The 26,725-nt window shown below is 39.3% G+C and overlaps 1 protein-coding gene across 1 annotated transcript in view; it reads left to right on the top strand.

Moving 5' to 3' along the window:
• The window catches only part of INPP4B (inositol polyphosphate-4-phosphatase, type II, 105kDa), a 288,721-nt gene that overhangs the window by 209,837 nt on the left and 52,159 nt on the right, over positions 1 to 26,725 (top strand). Inside the window, 4 exon segments of the mRNA XM_009894169.1 lie at positions 7,642 to 7,819; positions 13,061 to 13,273; positions 19,822 to 19,848; positions 19,850 to 19,973. Of these exon segments, the coding sequence (XP_009892471.1) occupies positions 7,642 to 7,819; positions 13,061 to 13,273; positions 19,822 to 19,848; positions 19,850 to 19,973 (542 nt within the window).

Below are 26,725 nucleotides of genomic sequence, written 5' to 3'. Positions count from 1 at the left end.
TGAAATATTCAACAGTGTCACCGTATCACAAAATATTCCTTGCTCAAACCTATACTTGTGGAATTAACAGACAAGAGGAACTGTTAACTGGTAGCAAGGTTATGTCCCACTTGGCAAGAGCGTAATTGCATTTGCAATTGCCAAACAAAAACAAGAGTGAAACATATGTTTCGTGAAAGCTTATCAAACAGAGGAATGTAGAAAATGTGTATCTGAAGATAGGTCTGGCATATTTTCTATTACAGAGAATACACATTTTTGTGCAGACAGAAGAGGAAGGTATCATAGAATAATATTTATTAAAAATGCAGTATTTTTGCAATTTTTCTCTCATTTGTTACCACCAAGCAAGTCATATTAAAAGAAAAAAAAAAAACAAGTAAATTTCTAAAAAATGATCTCAAATAAGAGGGAGAAAAGGTTTTCTTTCAGGTGAAAAACAAGACTTGGTGGTATGTGATCTGAAGCCAGGTCCATTGCTTTGTAACCCATTTACAATCTGTACTGTTCTTTATCTGTAAAAGAGACAGATAAAAGGCTTTACCACTGCAAACATCAGGTATGTCTTTGAGGCACGACGCTGGTATGTCTGTCCCTTCAGTAGCTAGTAGTGAACTTCTTAACACCAGTAAGAACAATGGATGCTTTTTTTAAATCTTGTTTAGGCATGATAGCATTCAAATTGAAATTATTGAAGTGTGATGATTAAGGTATGCTAAATCATTGTAGAATATTAATTACCTATGTATGATGTACATTTATTTTAGGGTTTTTTTTTCGTGATGCTGCATTGGTTTCATAGAATCATAGAGTTGTCTAGGTGGCAAGGGACATTTAAGATGAAGTCCAGCCATCAACCTAACACTGCCTAAACCACCACTAAACCATCTTCCTAAGCATCACATCTACTCATCTTTTAAATACCTCCAGGGATGGTGACTCCACCACTTCCCTGGGCAGCCTGTTCCAATGCTTAATAACCCTTTCTGTGAAGAAATTTTTCCTCATATTCATCTTAAACCTACCCTGGCATAATTTGAAGCCATTTCCTCTTGTCCTATCGCTTGTTACCAGTGAGAAGAGGTCAACCCTCACCTCTCTGCAGCCTTTTATCAGGCAGTTGTAGAGAGCAATAAAGTCTGCCCTCAGTCTCCTTTTCTCTATGCTAAACAACCCCAGTTCCCCCAGCTGCTCCTCATAGGACTTGTTCTCTAGACCCCTCATCGGCTTCGTTGCCCTTCTCTGGGCACTTTTCAGCACCTCAATGTCGTCTTGCAGCGAGGGGCCCAAAACTCAACACAGTATGTGAGGTGGGGCCTTACCAGTGCCGAGTACAGGGCAATGATCACTTCCCTAGCCCTGTTGGCCACACTATTCCTGATAAAGGCCAGGATGCTATTGGCCGCCTTGGCCACACTGCTGGCTCGTATTCAGCTGGCTGTGAACCAACACCCCTATGTCCTTCTCCACCGGCACTAGGCCGTGTTGAACTTGGCCTATTGGCCTTGGCCCATCGATCCAGCCTGTCCAGATCCTTCTGTAGAGCCTTCCTACCCTTAAGCAGATTGACACTCCCATCATCTGCAAATTTACTGAGAGTGCACTCAATCCCCTCGTCCAGGTCATTGATAAAGATATTAAAGAGAACTGGCCCCAGTACTGAGCCCTGGGGAACACCACTTGTGACTGGCCACCAACTGGATTTAACTTTATTCACCGCAGCTCTCTGGGCACAGCCATCCAGCCAGTTTTTTACCCAGTGAAGAGTACACCCGTCCAAGCCAGTTTCTCCAGGAAAATGCTGAAGTTTGTTCCTTTTATTTTTTCCTTCCTTATTTCTAGCTAAAAGAGAAAGTAAGTCACTTGTTCAGATTCAGTCTTCTATTGCTCTGCTAATATAGATTACTTCTCCTTCCAGCAAATGGAAGGGCTTGTCTTCTCATCAGTCTACATGGCACAGCAAATTACTCTTTTTAGAGCTCAGTTGTGCAGGTACATTTAAGGCAAACATTCTGTAAGTTATGCCCGTATAATGCTGCATTGCTTGAAATGTTCATAAATCAGTGTCAGGGTACACCAAAGACTTTTTTTCTTATTTATAGTCTAATTTGATGATCTATGTCTTAGGCAAAACACATAGACTTATGATTACAAGATTTTTAATGTCCCAGTACTAACCATCAAGACAAACAGAGATGTCCCACTAGCTGTATTAGGTGCTGTGATTCACTATGGTTTTGTACACCATTTCAGGCAAGTTCTTTAGAAACAATCCTGCTTTAAATTATCACAAGCTTAAAGAGGGAATAGTACTGAAAAGGATTTTCTGATTTTTTTTTTTTTCTTTAAGCCATAATTTAATTTGGGTTTGAACTGTCTAAAAAGACCCTTTTTTGTTTGACAAGGCCTAGATTTTTGGTCAAGGTGTGAGGTGTACTCCTTCGCTAACATACTCATTACCAGAGATGTTATTAATGCTGAGGTCTTCAGACGTCCTATTACCTGAGTTTCATAACCTTCAACGCATTTCCATTCTCTGAGGAACCTGAAATGATACTTTTTCACAGAAAATCCCAGAGATGTTGAAATAATAATGATTTCTGTTTGATCTGATTGTAACCTTGGTTCTTGAAGGGAAACCACAGCCTCTCAGGCATAGCACTTTTCGCTGAGACAACGTTCTTTGCTCACTTTTCCCCTTTTTTTTGCATCTGTGTGTGAGAGAGATTAGACTTCATGGAGATGAATATTTTTTTTCTGACCATAAAATCAATGTATTAAGGTTGTTTTTCTGAGAAACTGCCAAAGTTTGTGCTATTCATTGAGGTACAAAAAAGCTCATCACAGTATTTTCCAGCCACTAGGCTCTCTGAACAGAATTGCCTGAAGGATTTCCTTAAACAGGCATAAAAGAAAGGGGTCTGGGCCTGGAAAAAGAAGGGAAGAAGGAGTTGGGGGAGATTTGCATGCAAAAGTCAGAAAAGATGGTATGTTTTGGACACCAAGAAACTGTTTCATATACGTGGACTCTAGGAGTGGCAGGGGGAGGGTGGTCCATGACTTTGCCATCATTTCTTGTTATGTGCGCTTCGGTAGGCTGCCAGGAAAAGTCTCCACTGAAGGCACCATTTAGCCTCGGGCTTGTAGTGAGGCACAATACCTTTTCCTTCTGGTAAGAACCATGCTCAGTTCCCCTACATAAGACTCTCCCCTATGTTAAAGGCAACTTGCATCTTTCCAGCAGTGTAAAGATATTCTAAAATTAAATTGAAGAGCTGTGGAAGGCTTTCCCTAGGCAGCCAGCCTTCCTGGAGCGAGTCTTCTTAGGAAGATTCGCTACAAGATTCACCTGTGCCACTCTGGCATTTGTCCTACTTAGGTCTCTAGAGGGCTGATGAAGGTCATCTTGACCTTTGTTTTCACTGAAACCCATGTCCCTTTATCAGTTGAAGGCATTGATGTAGAGTTATTCCAAGGGTCCGTTAGGAATGAAGAGGAAATAGAAGAGCAGCAAGAGAAGCTCTGCGCATGCAGCCTTAGCCGCTGCTTCAAGATAAGGATTTGTGGAGATTTGGGCTTTGTAAGTAAAGATAGATTAGACAGAACTAATAACATAATTTCATTTTCTTCAGTATTCAAAGTTAGAATTTCCCAGTTTGCAAGGGAAACTTAAGGAAATAAAAAAAATTAATTTGAACTTCTGATCTCTCTCAGGCTTGTTTTCAAAATCTCAGCACTAATCATATGGTTTAGTCTTATTTCCTGAGGCAGTGAATTGTCCTGGATTTTTTTTATGTAATCAATTTATTTTTGATCACAACTTCCCACTTTAGACAGAACACATGCGATGCATAAATAAGCCACTGAGTTGGTATCTTCAGTAATGTACATAAGCTTGAGGTTATCTGGGGGTAGATGTTCTTGCTGTGTATGCTTTAACTGTATTCTTGATGTTAACGTCTGCAGTTTTGACCGTGAAAAACACGAGGTCAAATGTTCATTGTTGAAAGAATTTAACCCAGTCCCAGATGGTGACAATTTAACTCAGTCACACAAATTACTCAGTTAACAGCAGGAGTGGAGTTACTCGGAGTGTCATTAAAAATTAGATGTTTAGCATATTGCAGTATTTATTCTCAGCAAAAACTTTGTTAATTTAGAGTTAAAATTGCAGATGTAGTCAATGTGATCTTTATTCAAATTACATGACAATGTCATTAAAAAAATTTTAAAACTGGAATGACCACTGACAGTCATGTGTACGTAGTTAATGATGGTGACAATATATGGAAGTGATTAAGTGTGGTTTTATATGCTTAGTGAAAGCTTTGCAACTTAACCCAGGAGACGTTATTATGGACTTTTTCATAAAGGTACATGACTAATAATATATTTTACATATCAAAGGTAGATTTTCATAGTGCTGCTGACTTCCTGCACTGGACCTACCCATGTGGCCTTTGGCCTTATGCAAAAGTTTCTTCATGCCTGTAATTGCCTTCATCTAGCTTCTGCACCCGTGAAAGGTTTCTCCTTATGTTCTATTCTCAGCTGCTTCTGTTAAGTAATACTGTTTCTATAGCATAGCTAGATGCAGCAGCAAGCTCTAAAAGTAAGTATTTATACGGAAACTAATTTCAGTGAATTGGAAGTAGCAATGTTTTTTAATGACTGGTAAGGCCACAAAAAATTTCAGGCTAGTATTAGATGCAAGAGTGTCAAGGCACAACAATTCAAAACTTCAGGTACTCCCAAACATGTTGTTTCTGAAAAATAATTATGTACTTTCTTGGGAGGAAGGGGAAGTTGCCCTGAAATTCTGAAAGAAACTGAATATTTGGAGTTGTGTCATGCTCTCTGGGGTTCAGAAAATGTTAAAATTAGCCAAATAATGACGTTTGATAGAACACTCCGCTCTGAAGAAGGAGTCATTCTCTCTTCACTATATCCTGTATTTAAAAGCTATGATTGACTTTATTAGAATGAGAACTACCCACAGGTTTAGTATCTCTCTTTCCTCTTTCTTTTCTTATAGCATTGTCTGTGGCTTTTCTGCTGCAATATTCAGTGAAGCTTAGAACGGTGGGAGATCAGGGAAAATGATCTGGAAATTAAAGGCTGAGGGGAATCCCAGAAAGGAGTATGTGCATGGTGAGCTTGATAACAGTGTTAGCCAGATTCAGCCTGCAAAAAGGCTGTTTGATAAAGGGAGGAGGGAGAAGCCTGAAGGGGAATTAGAGAAGATTATTCAGCACTGTGAAGTATCAAGACTTTTAAGACTATGTCTTCACTACAATTAATATAGGCTATTAGTCTTTGTCCCTGCCCTGTCTACTGACAGCTTGAGAGAATTGCAGTGAATGCGGAGGTAGATCTAACTTTGGAAGTTCAATTCACTAATAGCGCTGCCACCTTGAAGGTAGGGCTGTGGCCATGTCCTGGTTTCAGCTGGGATAGAGTTGATTTTTTCTCTAGTAGCTGCTGTGTTTTGGATTTAATATGAGAATAATGTTGATAACGCGTACTGTTTTAGTTGTTGCTAAGTAATGCTTACATTTGTCAAGGACTTTTTCTGCTTGCCATAGAAGCTGAGAGGGAGCATAGACAGGACAAGCTGGCCAAAGGAATATTCCATACCATAGACGTCATGCTCAGTATATAAATAGGGGCTGTCCAGGGGGCAGGGATAGCTGCTGGGGATGGCCTGGGCAACTGATCATCAGGTGGTGAGAGCAACTTGTATTGGACCACTTTATTTTTGTATATTCTTTTACTGTTGTTGTTATTATTCTTTTTCCTATTCTCTTACTTTCCTATTAAACTGTCTTTATCTTAATCCACAAGGTTTTGGGGTTATTTCCCCCTCCTTTTCTCCCTCTTCTCCCTACCCTATGGCGGGGGGGGCAGGAGGAGTGAGTGAGCATCTGTGTGGTCCTAGCTGCTGGTGGGGGTTAAACCACGACAAGCCGTTTCCTCATTTCTCAGAGGGACCAGGGATATTTTTTTTTTTTTTGCCCAATTCATTAGGAGAGGCAGTTTATATGATTCATCTTGTTGAAACATTCAGAATTCTGACCTCTGCGCTCAGCAGTCTAACAACTCACATGGTGGACTGCAAATTGGAGATGCATAGTAATTTTAGTGTGGCTGGTAGCATGACTGATCATGGCAAAGTTTCATTGACTCAAATGCCATTCATCCTGACTGCCTCTATAAAGAATTGTGTCTAAAACTGGAGACATTGGTGGAAGACAGAAAAATAGGATGCGGTATTGTGGAATTTGGGACTGTAACTCAGCAAAGTATCTAAGCAAGAGGCTTAATTTTAAGACTGCTTGAATCTATCCTTATTTGCCAAAAGACTTAAGCCTTTTAAGTTTTATGGAAGTGACTTCATTTGGACTTCTGAATGTATGCATGTCCTTTATCAAATTAAATTTAATTTCTAATTTGTAGAAAACTAATGAGGAGGAACTGGAAGGGATGCTAGAAGACACAAAGGGGAAATGGGGGAGTAGAGAGATCTGGAAAAAGACTGAAATGAAAAGCCATGCGTGAAGTTCAAAGTGTCAAATTTCAGTCTTGATATTAAGAAAGAAATTAAATCAGTGGGGAAAGGATGGAAAAGACTCAAGGATGTATGATGAAAAGACACAAGAGGAAAGGGAGATTCATACAGAAGCAACTGGGCAGTAGCTGTGGCATTGGTGAAGTTCCAGGAGTTGCTTGCTTCTGTTTTTTTCCTGTGCTAATATTACAGGCTAATCTGAAACTGCAGAAGATTTTAGTTAGTTTCTCTGAAAGACCGAAGCAAGGCTTTATAAAGGGAAGAATTATGTACAAGAGTGTTAGGTGGGGAAATGTATCCTACAGCAAAGAACCAGTAGGTGTGTGCATGCTGTCTAAAATACTCTTTTGGAATAATGGTAGAAAAGGATATTGCATAATTAGGAAGTAGTGAGGAAAAAATGAGGGGTAGGAAAAGAAGTCATGCAAAAGAATAGCAGTAGTTTGTGAACAATTAAAAGGAAAGGAGGAGGTTTGCAGTATGCAGTTGTGTGTTTTTGTAGTAATTAACTCCCACACCCCAGTTCTGTGTCTTTTCTTGCAAATTAGACATGTGTTTTTATTGGAAATAGCTCTGGTTATCACCACTTTCTGGACATCGCTGATGCTAATCAAAACATAGTCTGGGCCACCGATCAATTAAACGTTAATGACTCATTTTGAAAGACTTAGTAAGGTAGTTAATAATGTGAAGGGGGGCTCAGCTGGAAAAATAGGAACCTTATGCGCCTTGTGATTATTACCTGACTTTGTCAAACCTTTCATTTCTCCAGAATTACATTTAAATAAAAAATAAATAAAAATCTGTTTTTCTTATGTTGAGATCAATCGCTCAAAGGGCTGATTAGGTTGAACAGTACTACTTGGAGTGTTTAGTGGTGGGCAGTCTGTTCTCCTCTACTGTTCAAGCAAGGATTTGGTTTTACCCGTACAGGAAGGAGCATTTAAATGACACCGGTGAAGTTCAGATCTCTGAAATTTTTTGCAAAACTAGTGGCAAGATTTTTAGCACATTAAGCATTGTTATTAATAGCAGAAATGATTTTGACATTATGTGACTCTCTCTTACTACAGTACTGGATATCAGTGTATTTACTATTCACCTGAAAACACAGCCAAGGCAAAAGAAGTTCTCAGCAACATCAATCATCTACAACCTCTCATATCAAGCCATGCAGACCTGCTGCTTAATTCTGCAAGCCAGCATTCTCCAGACAGCTTGAAGAATTCTTTAAAGATGCTTTCAGAAAAAGTAAGATTCCAATCTTCACAGCAATGGAAAATGGAATAACCAAGTCTCTAACTGCTGGGTTTTTTTCTGCATAAATTGACTTTCATAGCATCAGGAAATATTAAATATGCTCTGCTAAAATAAGCTTCAAAATGTCGCTATCAGAAAAAGAATGTTATTTAGCATTTCTGTAGGCTTTCCATGTAGAAAATTAATGAAATCTATAAAGGTTGTCTTTATTTGAAAGTATAATTAATTTAATTCCATGTGTCTTTGTTATCCTCTAGTGGCCACATACTGGGGTTTATCAAAAATAGATTATTGTAAGTAATTTTGTGGTATGATAAATGGTTATTTTATTTCTTTTTCTGTGATACTTCAAACTACTGCTTGTGGGAGGTAGTTCAAGCCAGGTTTACGCATAAGCTTTAGAATAATAGCGTGATCAGAAATGGTGATGCAGTCTGGAAGGAGAAGCTAGGAAGCTGGGCGCCAGGAGGTCTCAAATTTTAATCTTCTTTCTCCTGTTATATTCCTCAGTAGCTGTAGGCTCTTCCTCATCTTAGTTTCTTTAGCTCTAAATTAAGGAAGATAATATTTTCTACCTGTCTCACAGAGTGATATTGGAGATTAGCTGAAGTCTGAAGTACTTTTAAGCATATGTTATCCTATAAAAATATTAAGCACTGTAGCTATGACCGGAGGGGTTGAAAAAAGTTTCCCATCGCTTCATGGGCCATACCTTCTGTAATGTGACCTCAATATGGCTTAATAACACTATCAATAACCATTTCCATATATCTTCAGCTATTGGAAAGTGGCAACCCCTGTGGTCTGTTGAGCACTATTATCCCAGCAGTACATTGTTCAGTGGGAGAGTTTCCAATCTGAATATTGAGCTCAGCCACATACTGTGAAGGCATTGCATTGGAGCCACGGGGGAGATAAATGTCGCTCTTGGTTATAAACGTGTAAATCGACAGTAACTCTGTGAACATGGGAGTCACTATGAATATCAGGAATATGCAGGAAAGTAGAATTCAGCCTGGAAATGAAAGGGAGGAATTTAGGGGGATTTTGTGGCAATTATAGTGTACCTTTCCATGTAGTACTGAAGGAGGCTGGTTTTAGCTGCCCGTAGAAAAAGTGGTGGTGTTCTGTTAGTGGTTAGTTCAAAGAAATAAGCATACACAAGTAAAGCAAATCAAAGAAAGAAGTGTTTGCTCTGAAGATTCAAGACTTGGTTGCTAAGGAATTTGTATGTTAACTGCAGCCATTTGCCCTTACAACCTTTGCCTGTCTGGGCAGGAGGAGTGGACGATTTCAAAGCGGCTGCAGGCAGCTGTGATGCTAACCCACTGTTTGAACCATGGCCCATTGGAGAGCCTGACTACAGAAAAGGGCCAAAATAGACAATTCATTCAGTTTGGAAAAGTCACAGATATTTTAAATGTATAGCTGGTGATTTAATTGTGTATGTTCGTATCAACTTTCCAGGGCCAGGATTAAATTGCGGGTTAGTGTATGAGCACAGGTTCCCAGAAGTGGAAGCAGGAGTCTCACCCGACATAGTCCACCTGACAGCCCATAGCTTCTATCTAGCCTCCACCGTTTGCTTGGAAGAGATGAATCCAGTTGTCTAAACAACTGCTGCATCAACGGTTGAATACCTGCTTCACTGTCTGTTCCCAAATTTACTCTGAGGAGAAGATAATAATTAAGAAAGAGGGTGGGAGCGTTACTGAGGAAGCTAGTGTGGAGGTACAGCTGCTTGTAAAGAAGGGAAGAGAGTTGGGGAGGAGAGGAAAGACCAAAAAACAACTTCATGGAGGGGCGATACTAAGTTTCAAAAACCCCAAGTAAGTGAACCCACACGGTGCTGCAATTAAATCCCTCGTGGTTAATAGAAAGCATCATCTCGATATCCTAACAAAACCTATCTATGTAATCTGGTACAGTATGGAAGAACCAAGACTAACAGAGTGTCCCTGGTTATATTTAAGAGAGGTTGGCATGCTCTTCTGGATAGAATTACATGATGCCTACCTGTATTCTTGAGGCGTACGAGGGCTTCTGCTCTCCCACCTTTTGTATTATTTTTATATGTAAAAAAGAAATGTTCCGTTACATTTTAACTTCACAGAAATTTAGAAATTAAACAGCTGTTTGAACAAGGCGTAAAAATTATTTGCCTGATGATTAAATTCCTCAACTTTATTGAAAAGCATTTCACTTTTTATTTTCAGATAATGTTAAGCTTGATATATAGAATATATAGAGAAAACATTAGGTAGCAGTGAGTATACCTGAGCTATCAATAATGTGAATTACAGTTAAGTATTTCTGTTAGAACTGGAAGGACTGGCTGAATGCGTTGAAAGTGGAAAATTAAATCAAATAATTCCACTGCTGCTTCTTAAATTGAGCTTATTTTCTCCTATTAAGCATGGTTTTACTTCTCCATATATGATTTGCAATTTATTATAGTGTTTTCCAGAGACTAACCTTTTATCAACACTTTCTGTTAATTGATTAAGGAAGCCTTTAACTGTCGACAAATGTATCAGCATTTGCAGCTTGCAGAAGGCTTGATAAATTCATTTTCCAGCTATGCCTATCTTTGTTTGCAGAAATATTCTTTAGTCACGTATCTAAAAGAATTTGCAAAGTTTTCATTTCTTTGTGTAGACTTGTTTTGTGATTTCAATACAATTTTATAAATAGTGATGTTCTGCAAATTTAGCTGTGCTGAGCTGTAAGAAAATGTAGTTAAAATGTAGACTGTTGTTAAACCAATGGAATCAGTGAATGGAATTTAATTACAAAAGCATTTTAGTCTCTGTATGAAAAAATTGAGGTTTGCTTCCATGCCAGTTTGCTTTTTGAAATGAATTTTCCCTCTAAAATATTTATATTAAATTAAATTACTTAAACTTTGCAGGTAGTTACCCAATATACATTGCAGTCATAGTGGGCATTCCTTACTTCAAGTTGTCCCATACTTAAAATTTTCCGAAGTTTAAAGCTTTTTTGAGTCTACCATGCCTGATGCGGAGAGCTGAAATGGTCTCAAGCGAACTTTGAGGGCAAGGGAAGATACAAAACCTCAGCAAAACCTTGATGTTGTGATTTCTAAGGACAGACAAATAAAGTCATTTCGACTCTTTTCATGTGAAACTGTAGAAGTGTCCTAAAGAGGAGCTCTGCTGTTACCATGCAAGAAAAGACAACTCAGCAAGTTTCATTTCACCTCTTCTTTATAGAAAATTGGTAGGGTTTGCTAGCAATATTCTTCAAAGACTGCGTAATCTCTGAGTGTGCACCATGTGGAGGCTGGAAATGTAGAAAACTGAAATTGTCCTATAGTGCTGTTCTGGACTACCATGAGGCTGCCATGAAGGGCTACATATAAGAAAACTGTCTCTGTTTAAGCACCCTTTCCCTCAGGCACCAAGTTAGTAAGGAGCAGACAGAATGGGTCTGGTAAAATTGCCAGGAATGAATACTGTTGCCAAGCCTAATCACTAAAGAATCACAAATCAGGTCTGAAAGAAGTCCTGATGTTGGTTAAAAAAATCGTAGCTTAGCTTAGATATCCCTAAGGTTCTTATTTTTAAGACTTTTGAGTTCTATTTGCAGCAAACTTTCAACCTTTCTATGTGCAACCATTAAGGATCAAAAGTAGTTTTTTCCTAAACGTTGTGAAAATGGTAAAAAGCAGAAGCTTCTCAAGCAGGTACCTAACCAGGCAGCTGGAGCTTTAAGAAAACCATGAGTTATTTAGAGCATTGTGGTCTAAACGTCAGTAAACTTTTGAGGGGATGTTGAGGCAGGAAAGCAAGAAAAATAGATTGTGTAGGAGCAGAGGCATACAAAAGGGGAGCAAGTATTGGCAAAAAAAGGATGGGATAAGAATAGAAGTAAGGAGTGGGAGAAAGATTTCCAGGAAGATAGATGCTGACACTTAAAACTTGTTTGGTGTGAGCTTTTTTGCTACTTCTTCTCCGGGTTTTGCATAAGAAGCATGAAGGGGCTGAATGAAGCTTGGCTGGACAACCTTTATTTCTAGCATTTCCTAGCTTTGTGCTTGTTTCGGCTGGTTGCTCTGACTCTTATCTACATACTTTTGCCACATGCCTGTTTAATTAAGATTGCGTGCACAAAGGCAGTTCAGCATCTGAATCTGCACATGACAATCCACTATGTTCTGAGTAACTAAGAAGGCAACTGAATCCCACTGACCTGGGGTAAATAAATTCAGGTAATTGTGCTGTGAAAGAAACACGGAACAGCGTTTCATCATCACCTGTGAACCAGGGCCGCTGACTGGGGAGAGGAGCTCTGTGAGCCTGCGTGGGATGTGCTGGATGTGGTACAGGCACAGGGTGCGTGCTGTCCCCGCTCTGACAGATGAACCCTGTTGAACCTCCTGTGTGACGACAGGAGATGGGCACACGTAGCAAACTTGTGGCAACAGCAAGTGCCCTTATGTGGAGACAGAGTCTTGGGACGGTGTAGTCCGTATGCAGAAAGCATTTTCCTTTTCTTGTTGGGGTGGAAGGGAGATAAATAATGTAGGAAGGTTGGAGGTTTTTAAAAACATGGTAAACTTCCAGCTGTCACAGTCAACAAAAAGGATTTAGAAAAGTGATGTAGTAATTGAATAACATCTTCAGAGACCCTGGGAAAACTACTTCAAGATTTCCTTTCTTTAAAAATAAAATGAAGCTAAAAATCAGGTATCGTGTGCCCTGATATCTGGGTGGATACCTTAGAAGTACCAAAATTTATCTCTGGAAACACTGCGTTTGCGGATACCGCAATCTCAGCAATGTAGGGTGGTGTGTTTTTATTTAAGAAGATCCTTAAATTTTTTAATCTCCTTTTATCTGACACTTACTCAGAAATTATTGAGCAGTGGTGGGTTACTCTTGGAACTGGTTCTTGTAGAGGCTCATCTCTGCATGCAAAATTTGGAACTCAAAATAGGATTGTGTGAAAAGATGGTGATCTATCTCTATGACAGATAATTTACTTTTGTGTTAATCCTTAGAACAATGGGAATATAGAATGTGATGATGTCTCAAAACCCAAAAACAATCTTTCCTCATTGTTCATTGGTCTGCTTTGTTTTCGGCCTCTCAGGCTGGCCTGAAACAAATATCCACTCTGCCTAAGGGTAATTCAGCGTTATAATAGCTATGTTGTGGTATTGCATTCTTTGGTCTAACCTATTCTTTCGTATATTTATTATTTTTCTAGACAGAGTTATTTGTGCACGCATTTAAGGATCAGCTGGTCAGAAGTGCCCTTTTAGCACTATACACGGCCCGACCTGGCTGTGTCCTCAAGAAACCGGCTGTGCCTAAAAACAGTGCAGAAGAGGGGGGTGACTTACAGCATCAGGACCATCCTTCTCAGATTAAAAGACAGGACTCTATACCCCATCATTCCGAGTATGACGAGGAAGAGTGGGTAAGTAGTCGGAAACTCTTGGTTGGTATTCAATCCTAAGCCCTACAAATCAGCATAAACAAATACAAGCCCTAAGTGTCCTTGTCACATGTTATTGGAGGGGGGAAAGGAGTGCAAAACTGTGAAATAATATTTTTCAGACTCATTGTATATTTTGAAACTAACTTGAAAGAATTTTCTTAAGCACAGTGTGCTTCTGTGTGACTGCTTGGTTGTGCATGTAACAGTGAGGATGATAAATATATGCTTGCCCAGACAGGAAAATAGTCTTTTTTTGCTCTTACTTGAGTTCTTTTTGCCAGCTAGGCAGATTTAAGGAGACGGGAATGCCATACACTATTATGAGGAAAATTATTTTTTTTTTTTACAAGACTGAATATAAATAGTTTAAATACACATGAATTAATCCTCAGCAAAACAGAGCTGTTTTCCCTTAGACTCTGTTCTTAAAGGGTGTCTGAGATTGCATAAAAGAATGAAACATGGCTTTTAGATTTTAACATTCTTAGGATTTCTTTCAAAGATTTATATTATTTATATGGCTGAGATTTTGTGCATTAATTATTTTGGTGGATGTGTTCATAATATATCTGCTGCTTAGTTATATACACCCTGAACTCCAGCTATTTTTATTCAGTTCAGGCTCATATGTTCAGTTCATCACTATAGTCTCATAAACATAAAGGATGCCAGCATATTAATCTCTATTGTAAATAATTAATAACTTGTATGAGCCACAGTACTTACACCTGAACTGTGATTTTTATCCATACCACAAATAAGGGAAGAAGAATCTATTTCTTCTAGAGAAAAGACAATTATCTCCAACCCCATGCATTATGTAGTCATGAGATGTAAACAATAAATAACTCACTCATTCTTTTATTTGTGTTCTGGGTTTAGAACCTTGAATTCACTTTTTTCATGTTTTCTCAACAACCTGAGGGGCTAGAATGGTTTGTCTTTCCATGAAATGGAAACGAAAATGTTTGTTTCCAGTTGTTGAAACATTCAGAAAACTAAATATCACAATAGATTTATTAAAAAGGAGAAATTTTGCATTGGAAAACTGGCAATTTTGTGCAAGTTGTGTTTTAATTTAGTACTTTCATGTCTGCAGAGAAGCTAGCTTTAATGTATTTCATTATTGATTTTTTTTTTTAATTATTTCTGCCAGGTGCTTGGTCCTCATCTATTAAAACGTATAAGCACATTAGTTTGAAGTGTATCCATTTTTTCTGCTGAATTAGTAAGATTACCTGCTTGATTAAAATTAAGTGTATCTTTAAGTATTTTCTGAGTTAAACTGAGTCAGAGTGACTGTCAAACTTGAGGCAGTATAAGTCTTAGAGAAATTTGGGGCTTTTCTAAATTTGAAAGATGAGGCTTCCATTATTTTTCAGTTCTTTCTGTCAATGGCAGGAATGAATAATGCAAGCTTTAATGATCAAGTTGTCATTAGCGTGATGAAAAGAGAAAGAATAAATACATGTAAAATTTGAAAAAAATGCTTAATCTACTCTGAAAGTCAACTATAAAGGAAAAAAACTTTGAGATACATTGCTTTGTATGCACAGTAGTGTATCCACCTTTGTTGGTTTTTTTTATTCCCCTAACTATTATCAAGCACTAGAGTTGCATTTTACAATTGGAGTTTCAATTTTAGTTCTGCCCAAAATCTAAATCAGTGACATCTAGCAACTCTTTAAGCTGACCCTGTTCCATCCACTTCCAATGATTGCGTTATCTTACGACGGTCATGAGAGTGAATTCAAGGCAGTGTTTAAAAACTAGGGGAGGTCCACCCCCTTCCAAACTTTATCTTTAAGGAATAACCCTCAATTTCTTAACTGGGCAGGGTGCCCTTTTGCTGAGTGGCCAGCATTTTCCAAAAAGCCACCTTCTCAATAGCAATACTGTGTTGCACCTCTCTTCTTTGATACCAAGCACAAATATTCATCCCAGAGTAGCTGACAGCAGTATGGCTTGAGCTGTTTCTATTGGTGCACTGTACGTAGGCAGTAGGCATTACTGTCGAAGGAAAAATATTTAACTTGAGAGTTTTAGATTACCTCTGGGTAGATACTCTCTTCTCCTCTTGCCAGCTGCTTCTGCTATCCTAGAACCTCCCTGCAGGAGGGAACAAAGCATGCTGTCATGTATAATACAAGAAAAGGTGGGCCCATTGCCACTTGGAGTTGTTTCTGCTCTACATTTCTGACTGACTGCTTAATGTGGCTGGAGCTACAAAGAACAGATAAAATGGCATTTCCAATAAGCTCTGTACAAATCCTGACACGGTACTCAGACACGGGTCTGAAATACTGACCTGTGTATGATATATTCCATTCCAAAGCACTGTCACATCACAAGAGGGTGTTAATCATGCATATTATTTAAGATATTTGCTTTACCTATGAGCATACCTCAAAAGGACCTTAGGGCAGTACATGGCTATCAACCTACATGAAGGAGACAGTGTGTCTTCAGAGCACTGGGGAATGCCGTTGCTGTGTCCTGGTTGGCCCAAGTAAAGCACGCAACTGTAGTGGTGTATGTGGAAGGACGAGAGATGACTGAGGAGCTTTGTAGTGAATTTAGAAAGCCTGAGACTCTTTTAAAAACAAAGACAGCCTCTGGGACTCCACTGGCGAGCAGTGCTTAGAAGACATCCAGTCAGGTGCAAGGACAAGAAAATCGTTTCCGCTCCTGGTCTCTGAAATGAGGGAGTTGAACTGCCTTTTACTGACGCTTTCAGAGCAGGTGGAAATGAATTATGTTTTTTGAATTGGGTGGATGAAAGACAGTTATTTTACAGGTTCATTTTTAGGCGTTAGTTTTATGTGATGCCAAGGCCTAGCTTTTCATGGACATCATTATGAGTACGCCTGCGTGCCTGCCAGTGCCACAGCAGAGGTGGCAAGAGAAGTGCAACTGTGGCCATTTCTAACTAGCAACACTTGACCACATGCGCTGAGACTCCCTAACGGCCCAAATGGCTCCTGAAATTTGGAAGAAGTAGAAGATGTCAGTGTGCCATTGCCTTGTCTCAAGGGGGGGGTCAAGCCCTGTTACAGATTTCCCCTTTCCCTGTCATTGGCTTGACTTTCGAGCTTAAAGAAGCAGTAATGAGAGGGAGCCAGAGACCTTGTTTCTCTTGTTCTTTCACACCACAGTAGTAAACTTACCATCCGATTAGCTCCACAGCAACTGGTGGGAAAAGGAGAGAAGCATCCTGCTTAGGAATCTAGGGTCTTAGTACTTTAGTGTATCACGAAATAAGGTTTATTTTCCTCTGATCCCTCGCTTCACACAGAGGGCTTATAAGAATGCTGACATGAGAGGCTGTGGGTGTATTTTGTCCTTTAACCTGGCACATGCTGCAAAATGATCACTTGTGAGGTAGTTTTTAAGAAAACTGAAAATAGACCACTTAAGAAGGTGAAAGGTGGGTGGAAAGTGTGCTGTGCTACAGGAAAACGTTACGGGAATGGTAAGGGATGACAAAGAATGTAAAAAGGAGGGATTTCTTCTTGTGGAGAATGACAGGGAGTCACTTGATTTTCATTGATTGGAAACTGCATTTTTACTCAAGAATTGTTCTTGCCAAACTGCAAAATTTCAGCAGGCCTCTTGGAAAAACGTGCCCATCTTTGGTGCAGACAGAATAACGTCACAATGAATGACAGACGCATTTGCTTTTTCTGTCTACCTACAATGATAGCTTCTAATCCCAGGAACCTCCTATGTGGAGAAAAAGAGCTGTGGTACAGGCCCCTTGCTCCCTCTCACTTGCCCATATGTAAAAAAGCCAGATATATGATAATAAGAGTGAGCTTTCTGTCAACAGATGTTTATGAGTTTTGCTTCTCAACCCTCGGGGAATGTTTGTGTGAAAATTGTATAGACATGGTCTCAATGCTGGGTTAATAGTTGGTTTGAAAAGAGAAAAATGTTCTTTCCAAAATGAAAGAAGGGCTCATATTTGTGTTGCTTGTGCAATAACTCCAGATGCTCATTAAGAGTTTAACGCTCTTTGTGTTGGGATTAAACTCCCCCAGCAGAGGGAGGAAAGGGAAATAACGTTGCTGCAGTCAAGCTGAACAACTGGAGTTCATATACCTCAGTAACTTCAGTGATGAGAAAGACTGAAGTTCCCTGCTACTGTCTGGTAAAACTTGCAGCTATTTGGGGCCAGAATTTTTACTGTTTGCAGTACTTCGTTGCTCTTCATAGAATCTCCAAAAGATAATACTTGTGAGTGGTGGAAATCAATCATTTCACCCATATTCTAAATAGTTTTCAGGAACACTTGAGTTACATACAGGATGAAACTTTCAAAGGAATCTATACCTGTCCTCTGTCTTTGGCTTTAAATTGTATCTACGCATATGAATATCAGATACTGCTGTGTCTGATGGTTTGTTTCACGCGTGCAGGTGCAGATGTTTCCACTTGTTGCATTGTACATGCAGTACTTAAAAAATAAATTTGTGAATTAAATGCAGTTCTGCATGAGCGTGACCAGCTTCTTGCCTCTTGTAGATCAACAATACCTTTTTCATAATATGGTTAAGGCATGGGTTTATCTAGGGAGAGGATCAAACCATAGTTTCTACACCCACCTGTAAGACTAGATGCTCACTTGTCCTTAAGGCAGCCCTAGAAGATCTTTCCGGGAACCAGGTTTGGGGAGCGATGTTGCTGTACAGTTTCAGCAAGTACATGCTTCTGTCTGCAGGCTCACGTCATGTCCCTCAGGGCAGTGTGCCCGCTTGTCACAGGGTGTGCCCTGACGTGGAGGGAACAGGGAAAGATCAGATCCCTCTAGTCAGGATAATTGCCTGAGAAGTGGGGCGTATAATTAAATATAAATCTTAGATTAAATGTTTGCCTTGGTAGTAGTTCTAACTTTGCCTTCATCCAACTTCCTAGTGTTACCCTTTATATGGAACTATGGTATTTCTCTGAGTTTTCAGTTTTCTTTAACCTTCTCTCTTGTTGTCTCTTGCAACTCTGTTTTTATGCCTCAAGGCCTGACGTATGCATAGTGCTTCTGGCTATTGTACCATAAAGTAAAAAGAAGAGCAGTGATATTATCTTCCCATTTTTAACCCTCAAGCAAACCCTGGTTGCTCTGCATTAGTTTTAGAATGACTCAGCATTAAAACATGTAAATGGGGGTTTTTGAGGGTTTGTTATATTTTGGTTTTAGTCTGATTGCTGGCCTTATGTGCAGCCTCATTTCTTGTAGGGCGTGGGGTTTTTTTTCCTTTTTCTTGTTCAGCCCTACAAAAGTAGGTGCAAGAGCTTTGGTTTCTGCAACATCCAGCACCTGAAGGACCCTTCATGTGTCTCTGTTCCATAACAGCTCTTTCTTTTACTCCACATTCTCTCTTTTGTTCTCTGCTTGTACAGAATTTCTTCTAACGTTGTATTCCTTCTGTAATGCTGGTATTTATAATAAACTCAGTTATGGTTGCAGTTTACGTGAGAGGTGAAGAACGAAATTGAAATTGCGTTGCCTAATAAACATGCCATGACAGCAAGTTTCTAATTCTAGTCCTTTAATGTGCTGAGGACTCTGAAGCTGGACACAGTAAAAGAACATGGACCTGTTGGAGCTGGTCCAGAGGAGAGCCACGAAGATGATCACAGGGCTGGAGCACCTCTCCTGCGAGGAGCGGCTGAGGCAGTTGGGGTTGTTCAACCTGGAGAAGGCTCCAGGCAGACCTTATAGTAGCCTTCCAGTATCTGAAGGGGGCCTACAAGAGTGCTGGAGAGGGACTTTTTACAAGGGCGTGTAATGATAGGAAGAGGGGGAATGGCTTCAAACTGAAAGAGGTTATGATTATATTAGATATTAGGAAGAAATTTTTCACTGTGAGGGTGGTGAGGCACTGGAACAGGTTGCCCAGAGAAGCTGTGGCTGCCCCATCCCTGGAGGTGTTCAAGGCCAGGCTGGATGGGGCTTTGAGCAACCTGGGCTGGTGGGAGGTGTCCCTGCCCATGGCAGGGGGGGTGGAACTAGGTGATCTTTAAGGTCCCTTCCAACCTAAACCATTCTATGGAAATTTTACATTTCCTTTAACAGAGAAACTGATGTGATAAAATAGAGGGTATGTTAAATTATCTAAAAGAGGTTGTCAAGTAGTATGGCAAAACTGTCAGTTGCACGTGAGATGTGATTTGGCAAGGCTTTGAATGTCTACATTCTCACTGTATTATTTCAAATAGACAAACTGCTCAGTTCTTTGTGATTGGACCTGAAACTTTGCATGCGTTTTCATGCAGAGTTTGAAACACATGTGTTTTCCAGTGTCTGAAAAGCCCAAACACTTTCAGTTCAGTCGTTTATACTGCAGGCTTAAGTTGGTAGTAGGTTGAAGAATGAGAAAAATGGTTATGTGCTGACACCTTATATTTCTACTAATATTTCTAGTAATCTGCACATCTCTGTCTCCTCTTTAATGTGTTAATAAGAAGATAGTATTCTCTCTTTTTTTGTCATCTTTGGTAATGTGCAGTGAAACTTATACTCTTTTCAGGACAGAGTGTGGGCCAATGTGGGAAAGTGGAAAGAGTTTAAACTGTCTTATTGCCATGGTGGACAGACTGCTCGAAAAAGACAACATCAGCAATGTTAAAGAAGGTGAAAATGACCCTTCAGCAGCAGATTGCAAGGCGTTGCCTACAGGTGGTAAGCAACCTTTTTTTTTTTTTTTTTAATCGTTGACTAAAGTAAATAAAAATGGAAGAAGTCACAGAAAAATGATATAGAGAAGAGTCAATAGTATCTCTGATGAGAGTGCTGATAGGAAGGTTTTGCACAGTTGTAGCCTTGGATAGTGGAAGGCTATTTATCAAATTACAGCTCCATTGTGTGCTCAAACAGCTTGCCATGCTCGATTTTTTGTACTACAATGAAAACCTTTTGAAACCACAATGTTTTCCTTGAAGACTGATGTGGTTTCATTTCTTTTAGATTTTACTTGTGTATAACATTTTGAAAAGAAAAAAGTTGGAGTGTGTCTTGCTGCATAGGAAATTTGTAAGGAAAGGTGAACATTCTGTTTCAGTGTCATTCTCCTGTAAACCCTTCTGCTTTTCGGAAGTGACATACTGATACTTGTTTTCTGATTTGCTAAAATTAATTTTTCGCTGAATACAGTTGTAAATCTGTGTCAATAATGGAGGCTACTTAGAGTGATTCCATGAGATGATGCGAAGAAAACTTTGTTCACAGCAGGTCCTTGTCACCAAATCTTCTGATCTTCCATGGCTACATTCCTTGTTGCTTTCTCTAAGCATAGATTAGATCTGCTTCGTAAGTCTGAGTCTTTCTGATGTGCAACTGTGTTGCAACAAGTGAAACAGGTCCTTAGTGATAATGGTGGTAGTCCAAATATAAGAAAATCAGAACCAAACCGTGGGCCGCTCTTCAGTTACAAAAACAACCACACCCCCAGACCCCAAGCAACAAAAACCCCACAACCACTTTATTTTATGGAGCTTTGTATAATTTTGGTGTGGGTTGTTTTTTTTTAAATTGTGTATTTTGTCCTATATTTTCCTTTACATGTTCTATTTCCCCCCTCAGATTTTAATTACATAACTTTATATCAAGAGTTCTAGAGTTATTAGAACTCATTTGTCATTTCTTTCTTACCTAACAAGAATTAAAACTGTTTTTTTCAGCTGTATATCACTTGTGTCGTACTGGTGAGTTTTGTGCAGCAGATTTTGGTTGTACTATTGATTTTTAATGCAGCTGCGTCAGCATTTTTATCAGCATGAAGGATTTGTGCTGGCATCCTGGAACTCTTATTTTCAGTGCCAGATGCGTTGGACTTGGTTCTGTATGAATAGTCCAGAGACCAGAATATTTCTTACCTGTTTGCTTCTCTGAGTTTGTCTACCAGGCAAGTATCCCTATAATGTTAGAGAGATAGATGATACCATCTTTGTTCTCCAGTGAAGGCTTGCAGGTGCAAAGTATCAACGCCGTTAGCTTTCTACATTTGCCAGACCATTTTTAGATAAGAAGGTGCAAATACTCAACAGTGAGGTAGGTGTAGTTGTCAACTTGAAAGAATCTTTAGAAAGTGAACCCAAGTGTACTGATTTTGATTAAAAGGACAAAATTGAATTATTTGTTCTTGTGCCTAATTCCCTTCTCTTCCCCCTGGTACTAACAAGCTTCTCTGCTATTGTTAGCAGAAGTCCAGTATGTCTATTAGAAATGTTTTGCAGGTAAAGTAGTAGTACACTTTCACCCAAACTTCGCCCAAGTTACTGCAGTGCATTTGTGTGTGTATACGTAGACACGTGTATACTGGTTTTTATCTGTATCCCATAATAGTGGAACAAAACTTCAGGTTTCGCCTTCCCTCCCCAGTCTGAAAAAAAGTCATGATTTAGGATTTTTGGATGCTTTCTGACATGCTTAGCAACATGAATGTTTACGGATTTTCCTTCACTCTCTTCAACCTCCTGACCTCTGTTATTCTATATAAGCTGGAAAATCTATTTAACCAGTCCATTTGAGTCTTTTGTTGTAGTTATCAAAAAGTGTGCTGTTCGCGTTGATTCAGGCTCACATGCTACACAGGCAAATGAAATATTGTTTAGAGCTTTTAGTTCACAAAGCCAAAAAAACTTAAAAGTTACTTCCTTTTAAGCACTATAATAAGCAGTCATCAGATAGAATGAAAGGTACCTCTTGCTAAGCAATAATGATAATTGTAATGGTTAGAAAATTATAGATGTTTCACTCGGCCGAGGAGTTGTCTTCTGGTGCTGACAGGCCAAGGACACAAAAGATATCAAGATGTTACGGCACTGGAATAAATTCTTCTCTTTTTCCCTCATATCAGGGTCTTCCCTATTTCTCCTCAATCAGTACAAGTGCCCTTCTGTGAGAGCAGAGTCAGTGCTTCTGTTGAGTTGTCCTGAATGTTCTGCAACACCTCATCACATGGGAACAGCAGGAGATTTGTGGGGTGGATCGCTTTGTTTTCATGTTCTGCTTTTTAAGGAAGACATAATTGTCTAATGATGTTTTCATGAGAGCATTGTGTAGTTCCTTTGACATCTTATAGGACTTTCAAGGTCATGTAGAAAGGGAGGTGTGTTAAAATGGCTTTCTTTTATAGGATTTACTTAAAACATGGAGCTTTCTGAAGAACCATCCAGGTGTGTGCCAAACTTGGTTGCCTCATGGTTTTTCAAAACCATTGCCTTTGGGCCCAGAATTTTTCATGCTTGGCTTCTCTATGAGAGTGAGGTCTTTCATGGTTGGTTTTTTTTTTTCCTCTGTACTTCTCTGTCTTAAGTTTGACACAAAACCCTGAGAATGTACTGTGCAGCACCTACATAGATACTGAAATTCTAAGTTTAGGGTTATAGATTCTGCTCTGTTTTGTATTTGAAGCCTGGTTGTATGGATTCATACCTTTTTCCTAGATATAAAATCATATGGTGTTTACACACATAAATACGTTTCTAAAATTACAGAATTTTAAGCTACATAAAATTCACAAACATTACCTATGTGAAAAGCTTGATGTATCTTGCTATTATATATTATACCATAATTTGAGCACAATGTATTTCATTAACACTGCAAATGTCTGGGCATGGATAGATCTTTGAATCTGAAATTGCTTCAGTGCTGGAGTTGATCCTAAGAAAAGTTGTGCTGCTGTTTGAAAGAAAAATGGGGAATAACCAGGGTTTTGACCAAAACATTGAGAAGTATGGAACGAAATGTTTGCTTATATTAGTGAACCTGACTGCTGTAATACAATTTTTTTCTAGCACGTAACAATGAAAAAGATGTCAAAGAATGCACACACGCTCATTTTAGATGGTAGAAAATGTTATGACAATAATTTGATGTTTTTGAGCAATAGCATATTCATATAGCTATAGATGTTGTCATAACATATATTCAGAGCTTCCTAAGATGGGTTTATGTTTGCAGTCTCAGCATTGACATTGTGTGATCTTACTCTTTTTTTCCCCGACATGCTTATATTTATTATATGGAATCTTTGTAATTAGAAATATCGGTGGCATCTTTTTCTTGTACTTACCTTTCAACATGAATTGTACCTTTCTTAGCCTAACTTTTCATGCAATCTGACCTTTGAGTGTATTCTTAAGACTGAATTTGAGTTATCAGTTACCAAGGTAACATGCTATGGTTTCATCAGTTGCAGGATTATGATTTCTCTGCAGGATAAATCGGGAAGAGTAGATGGATTTTAAAGGAGAGGGGATTTTTTTATTATTATTATTCTTTTAACTCTAGGCTAGTTTGCCTTGGAGAACTACTTGACAACACTAAATTCTTTTTATTTTTGCCTTTTCATTTTCCATGGGAGTCAGAATGTGAAAGCCTGTCCTACAGCATTAGAGGTGCCAGTGAAACACAGTAGTTTGCTCTTGTGCTTACACAGCCCTTGATAGATCTCCATGTGTAGCTGTGCTGCTAAAAGAGGCTGTTGTTTCCATCTGCTCCTTGTACCACACAGTCAGAACTATCACCCAGCCATTCCTCCACTGGCTCTGCGTGAGTACTCCCTAATTTGCTACACGCAAAATCCACCACATTATCTCAAACAATATAAGTTGGCAGTGTGATTGCAGCTGGATTTTGCCTGAAGTGAATTACAGAATCATAAACTATGTTGCCGGGCAGATGAATTGGCCAATGGTGACCTTCAGCATAGGTAGCAAAGAGCATGTGGGCAATGATGCCATATTTCCTAGCTGGAATGAAGGAAAACATCTATTCATAGCCACGCCGGTACAGGCTTATGTGGGTTAATATTTCTTGATACCTGATGGGGACTCTGTAAGTCTAGATTAAACCTTTCTGTCTTTCAGTGCCCTAGGGATGGGCACTGCATGCTTTCAGTGCATCCCTCCCAATGCAATGCTGGTAGAAATGTGAAATAAAACTGTGTTCTGGTTTTGTTTGCATCTTCAGAAGAAGAGCTTTTACTGTAAGTTATCATATAGTCGGGAAAATGAAAAATTCTCCCTTGGTCTGTGTTCGCTTGAGTAGCAGACATTATTTATTTTGGGGAAACAAAAATATTTCTGAAGATGATCGAGGGCTGGAGTATCCCTCCTATGAAGACAGGCTGAGAGAGATGGCATTGTTCAACCTGGAGAAGAGAAGGCTTCAGGGAGACCTTATAGTGGCTTTCCAGTACCTTAAGGGGGCCTACGGGAAAGGTGGGGAGGGACTCTTTATCAAGGAGTGTAGGGGTAATGGTTTTAAACTGAAAGAGGGGAGATTTAGGTTAGATATTAGGAAGAAATTCTTTACTGTGAAGGCGGTGAGGCACTGGCACAGGTTGTCCAGAGAAGCTGTGGCTGCCCCATCCCTGGAGGTGTTCAAGGCCAGGCTGGATGGGGCTGTGAGCAACCTGGTCTAGTGGGAGGTGTCCCTGCCCATGGCAGGGGGGTTGGAACTTGGTGATCTTTAAAGGTCCCTTCCAACTCGAACAATTCTATGATTCTAAGTTATGGATAGCTACCGTTACATTCATTACCGTACGTTGTGGGGTCCTCTGTTCCTTTACAAGTATGACATTATGCTTTCTTCTCCTTTTAGTTCCATGTTTTGTTTTTAACTCCATACTATTCAAATTTTGAGGTGACTTGAAGCCATCAAAGATTTCCACTGATTTTTAGGTGGTGCAGAGAGCAGTGACACAATTGGCTTTTTTCTCTGTTGCTAGGGCAAAATGAGATAGGAGTGCTATTCCAAAGCCTTAGGGCTTTGCTTTTTTGCTTACCAGCACATTTTAATAAGGACTTCAATGGGCCTGACTTTAGGAAGAGCAGGAGCTTGCTTTTCTGCCAAACTTTATCAAATTTAACATGCAGTTTGACATATTGCACTAGTTGGGTGCTAAGCAGGTCATTTGCCTGTGCAGGCGTGTTGATTAAGAGAACATAGGACTGAAGGGCGTTTTCCAGCAACCAAAGGGCAAATCCTGTCATAAACTGAACTTCCACAACTCTCTGTTAGCAATGGAAATGGAGTATTTACTCAGTGCTTTGCTTCACATACTCTTCTTTTAATCTTACACTAACTGCATAGTGGTGATACTACTTCTTTGAATTTTGTCCTTCCATTTTCCATTTTAATGTGTTTGGCTTTTGTTCCTCATTTTAGCTTCCTTTCCAATGGCTGACTAGCAAATTTTTTTGAATTGGGTTTCCTTGCTTCATTACTAGGCTTTTGACCCTTTTGTTTGGATGCTGAAAATTCCAAACAGGACAGGCTGCCTTTGTCATTTTAGTGGCCTGACAGTCATCCTGTAGTCTCCCTGTTGCTTCTGTTCTTGCTCCTAAAGTCTTCTTGAGCTGTTTATTCATTCAGTTAATTCTTCAGTCTTTTTCAAAGGATTTTCCAGTGTTGAGGTTGCAAGTCTTGCCATTGTAACTTAAAAGAAATTTGTGTAAAGTCCTGGAACGTGTTAGACACAAAAGCAGTAATTTGTACAATTCCTTTCCTAAGTGATTTCTACAAAGCTCTCTCATCAGTCTCTGTAGGACTTGGAGGTCCTGAGCCATGGTTGGCCCACTGCATCTGCTTTTCAGCAACAACTGATTCTGAGCTGACTGCCAGTTTCCTCATGAAGGAGGAGTTGTAGGGCATCTTGCACCTCTCTCCAAACTCTTCTAGACATGTAAGCAGTAGCTCGTAACTAAGCAGTATCCTCTCATATCAAGCATGTTGTCACAGGTTAGAACAGGTTAATCTAAACCTGAATTTAGACTGGGATTTTAAAGCTCCCTTTACAAATAATATCTCCTTATGAATTTTATTAATATCCTATATTTCTCTCCTGCATACAAGAAAATTTTATTTTCTGAATTCTACTGAATTTACTTGTAAGCTTCAAAATACAATGCTTTTTTGTTTCATAAGCTTCAGTTTCACAGTGCTTCTCAGTTTCAAGGAGCAACTTAAAAGCTGCAGTATTTGCTATAAGTGCGTACTTCTGACGGATATTTGGAGCTTTGTGCACTGTTAATGAATGACCCTGTCTTATATTCTTGCTGGAGTATTTGCAACCGGATATCCTGCATAACAAGTGACATATGGTGATTTTAACAGACCAAACATTGAGCAGCTGTATAGACTTTTTTCTAGAGTTGTCTTTTCCAACGCCTCAGTCTGAGATACACCTCTTATTTTGATGTTAACACACTAAACTTGCTTTAAAATGAAAGGATAAACATGAGAATATACTAGTCCATTCATAAATACACTGTTTCGAAGAAACAATGCAATCCCTCTCTTAGATTTGCTAACTGGCTCCACCTTCTGGGCGTTGGACATCCTTACTAATTGTGAACAAGAATTTTCAGAGGGAGCAAGGAGTAGATGATTGTTCTGGATAGCTTAATCACACGAGGGTATAG

The sequence above is a fragment of the Charadrius vociferus genome, unplaced genomic scaffold (assembly GCF_000708025.1).
Source record: "Charadrius vociferus isolate BGI_N301 unplaced genomic scaffold, ASM70802v2 scaffold21, whole genome shotgun sequence".
NCBI lineage: Eukaryota > Metazoa > Chordata > Aves > Charadriiformes > Charadriidae > Charadrius > Charadrius vociferus.
This window is presented reverse-complemented; position numbering and strand designations above follow the sequence as displayed.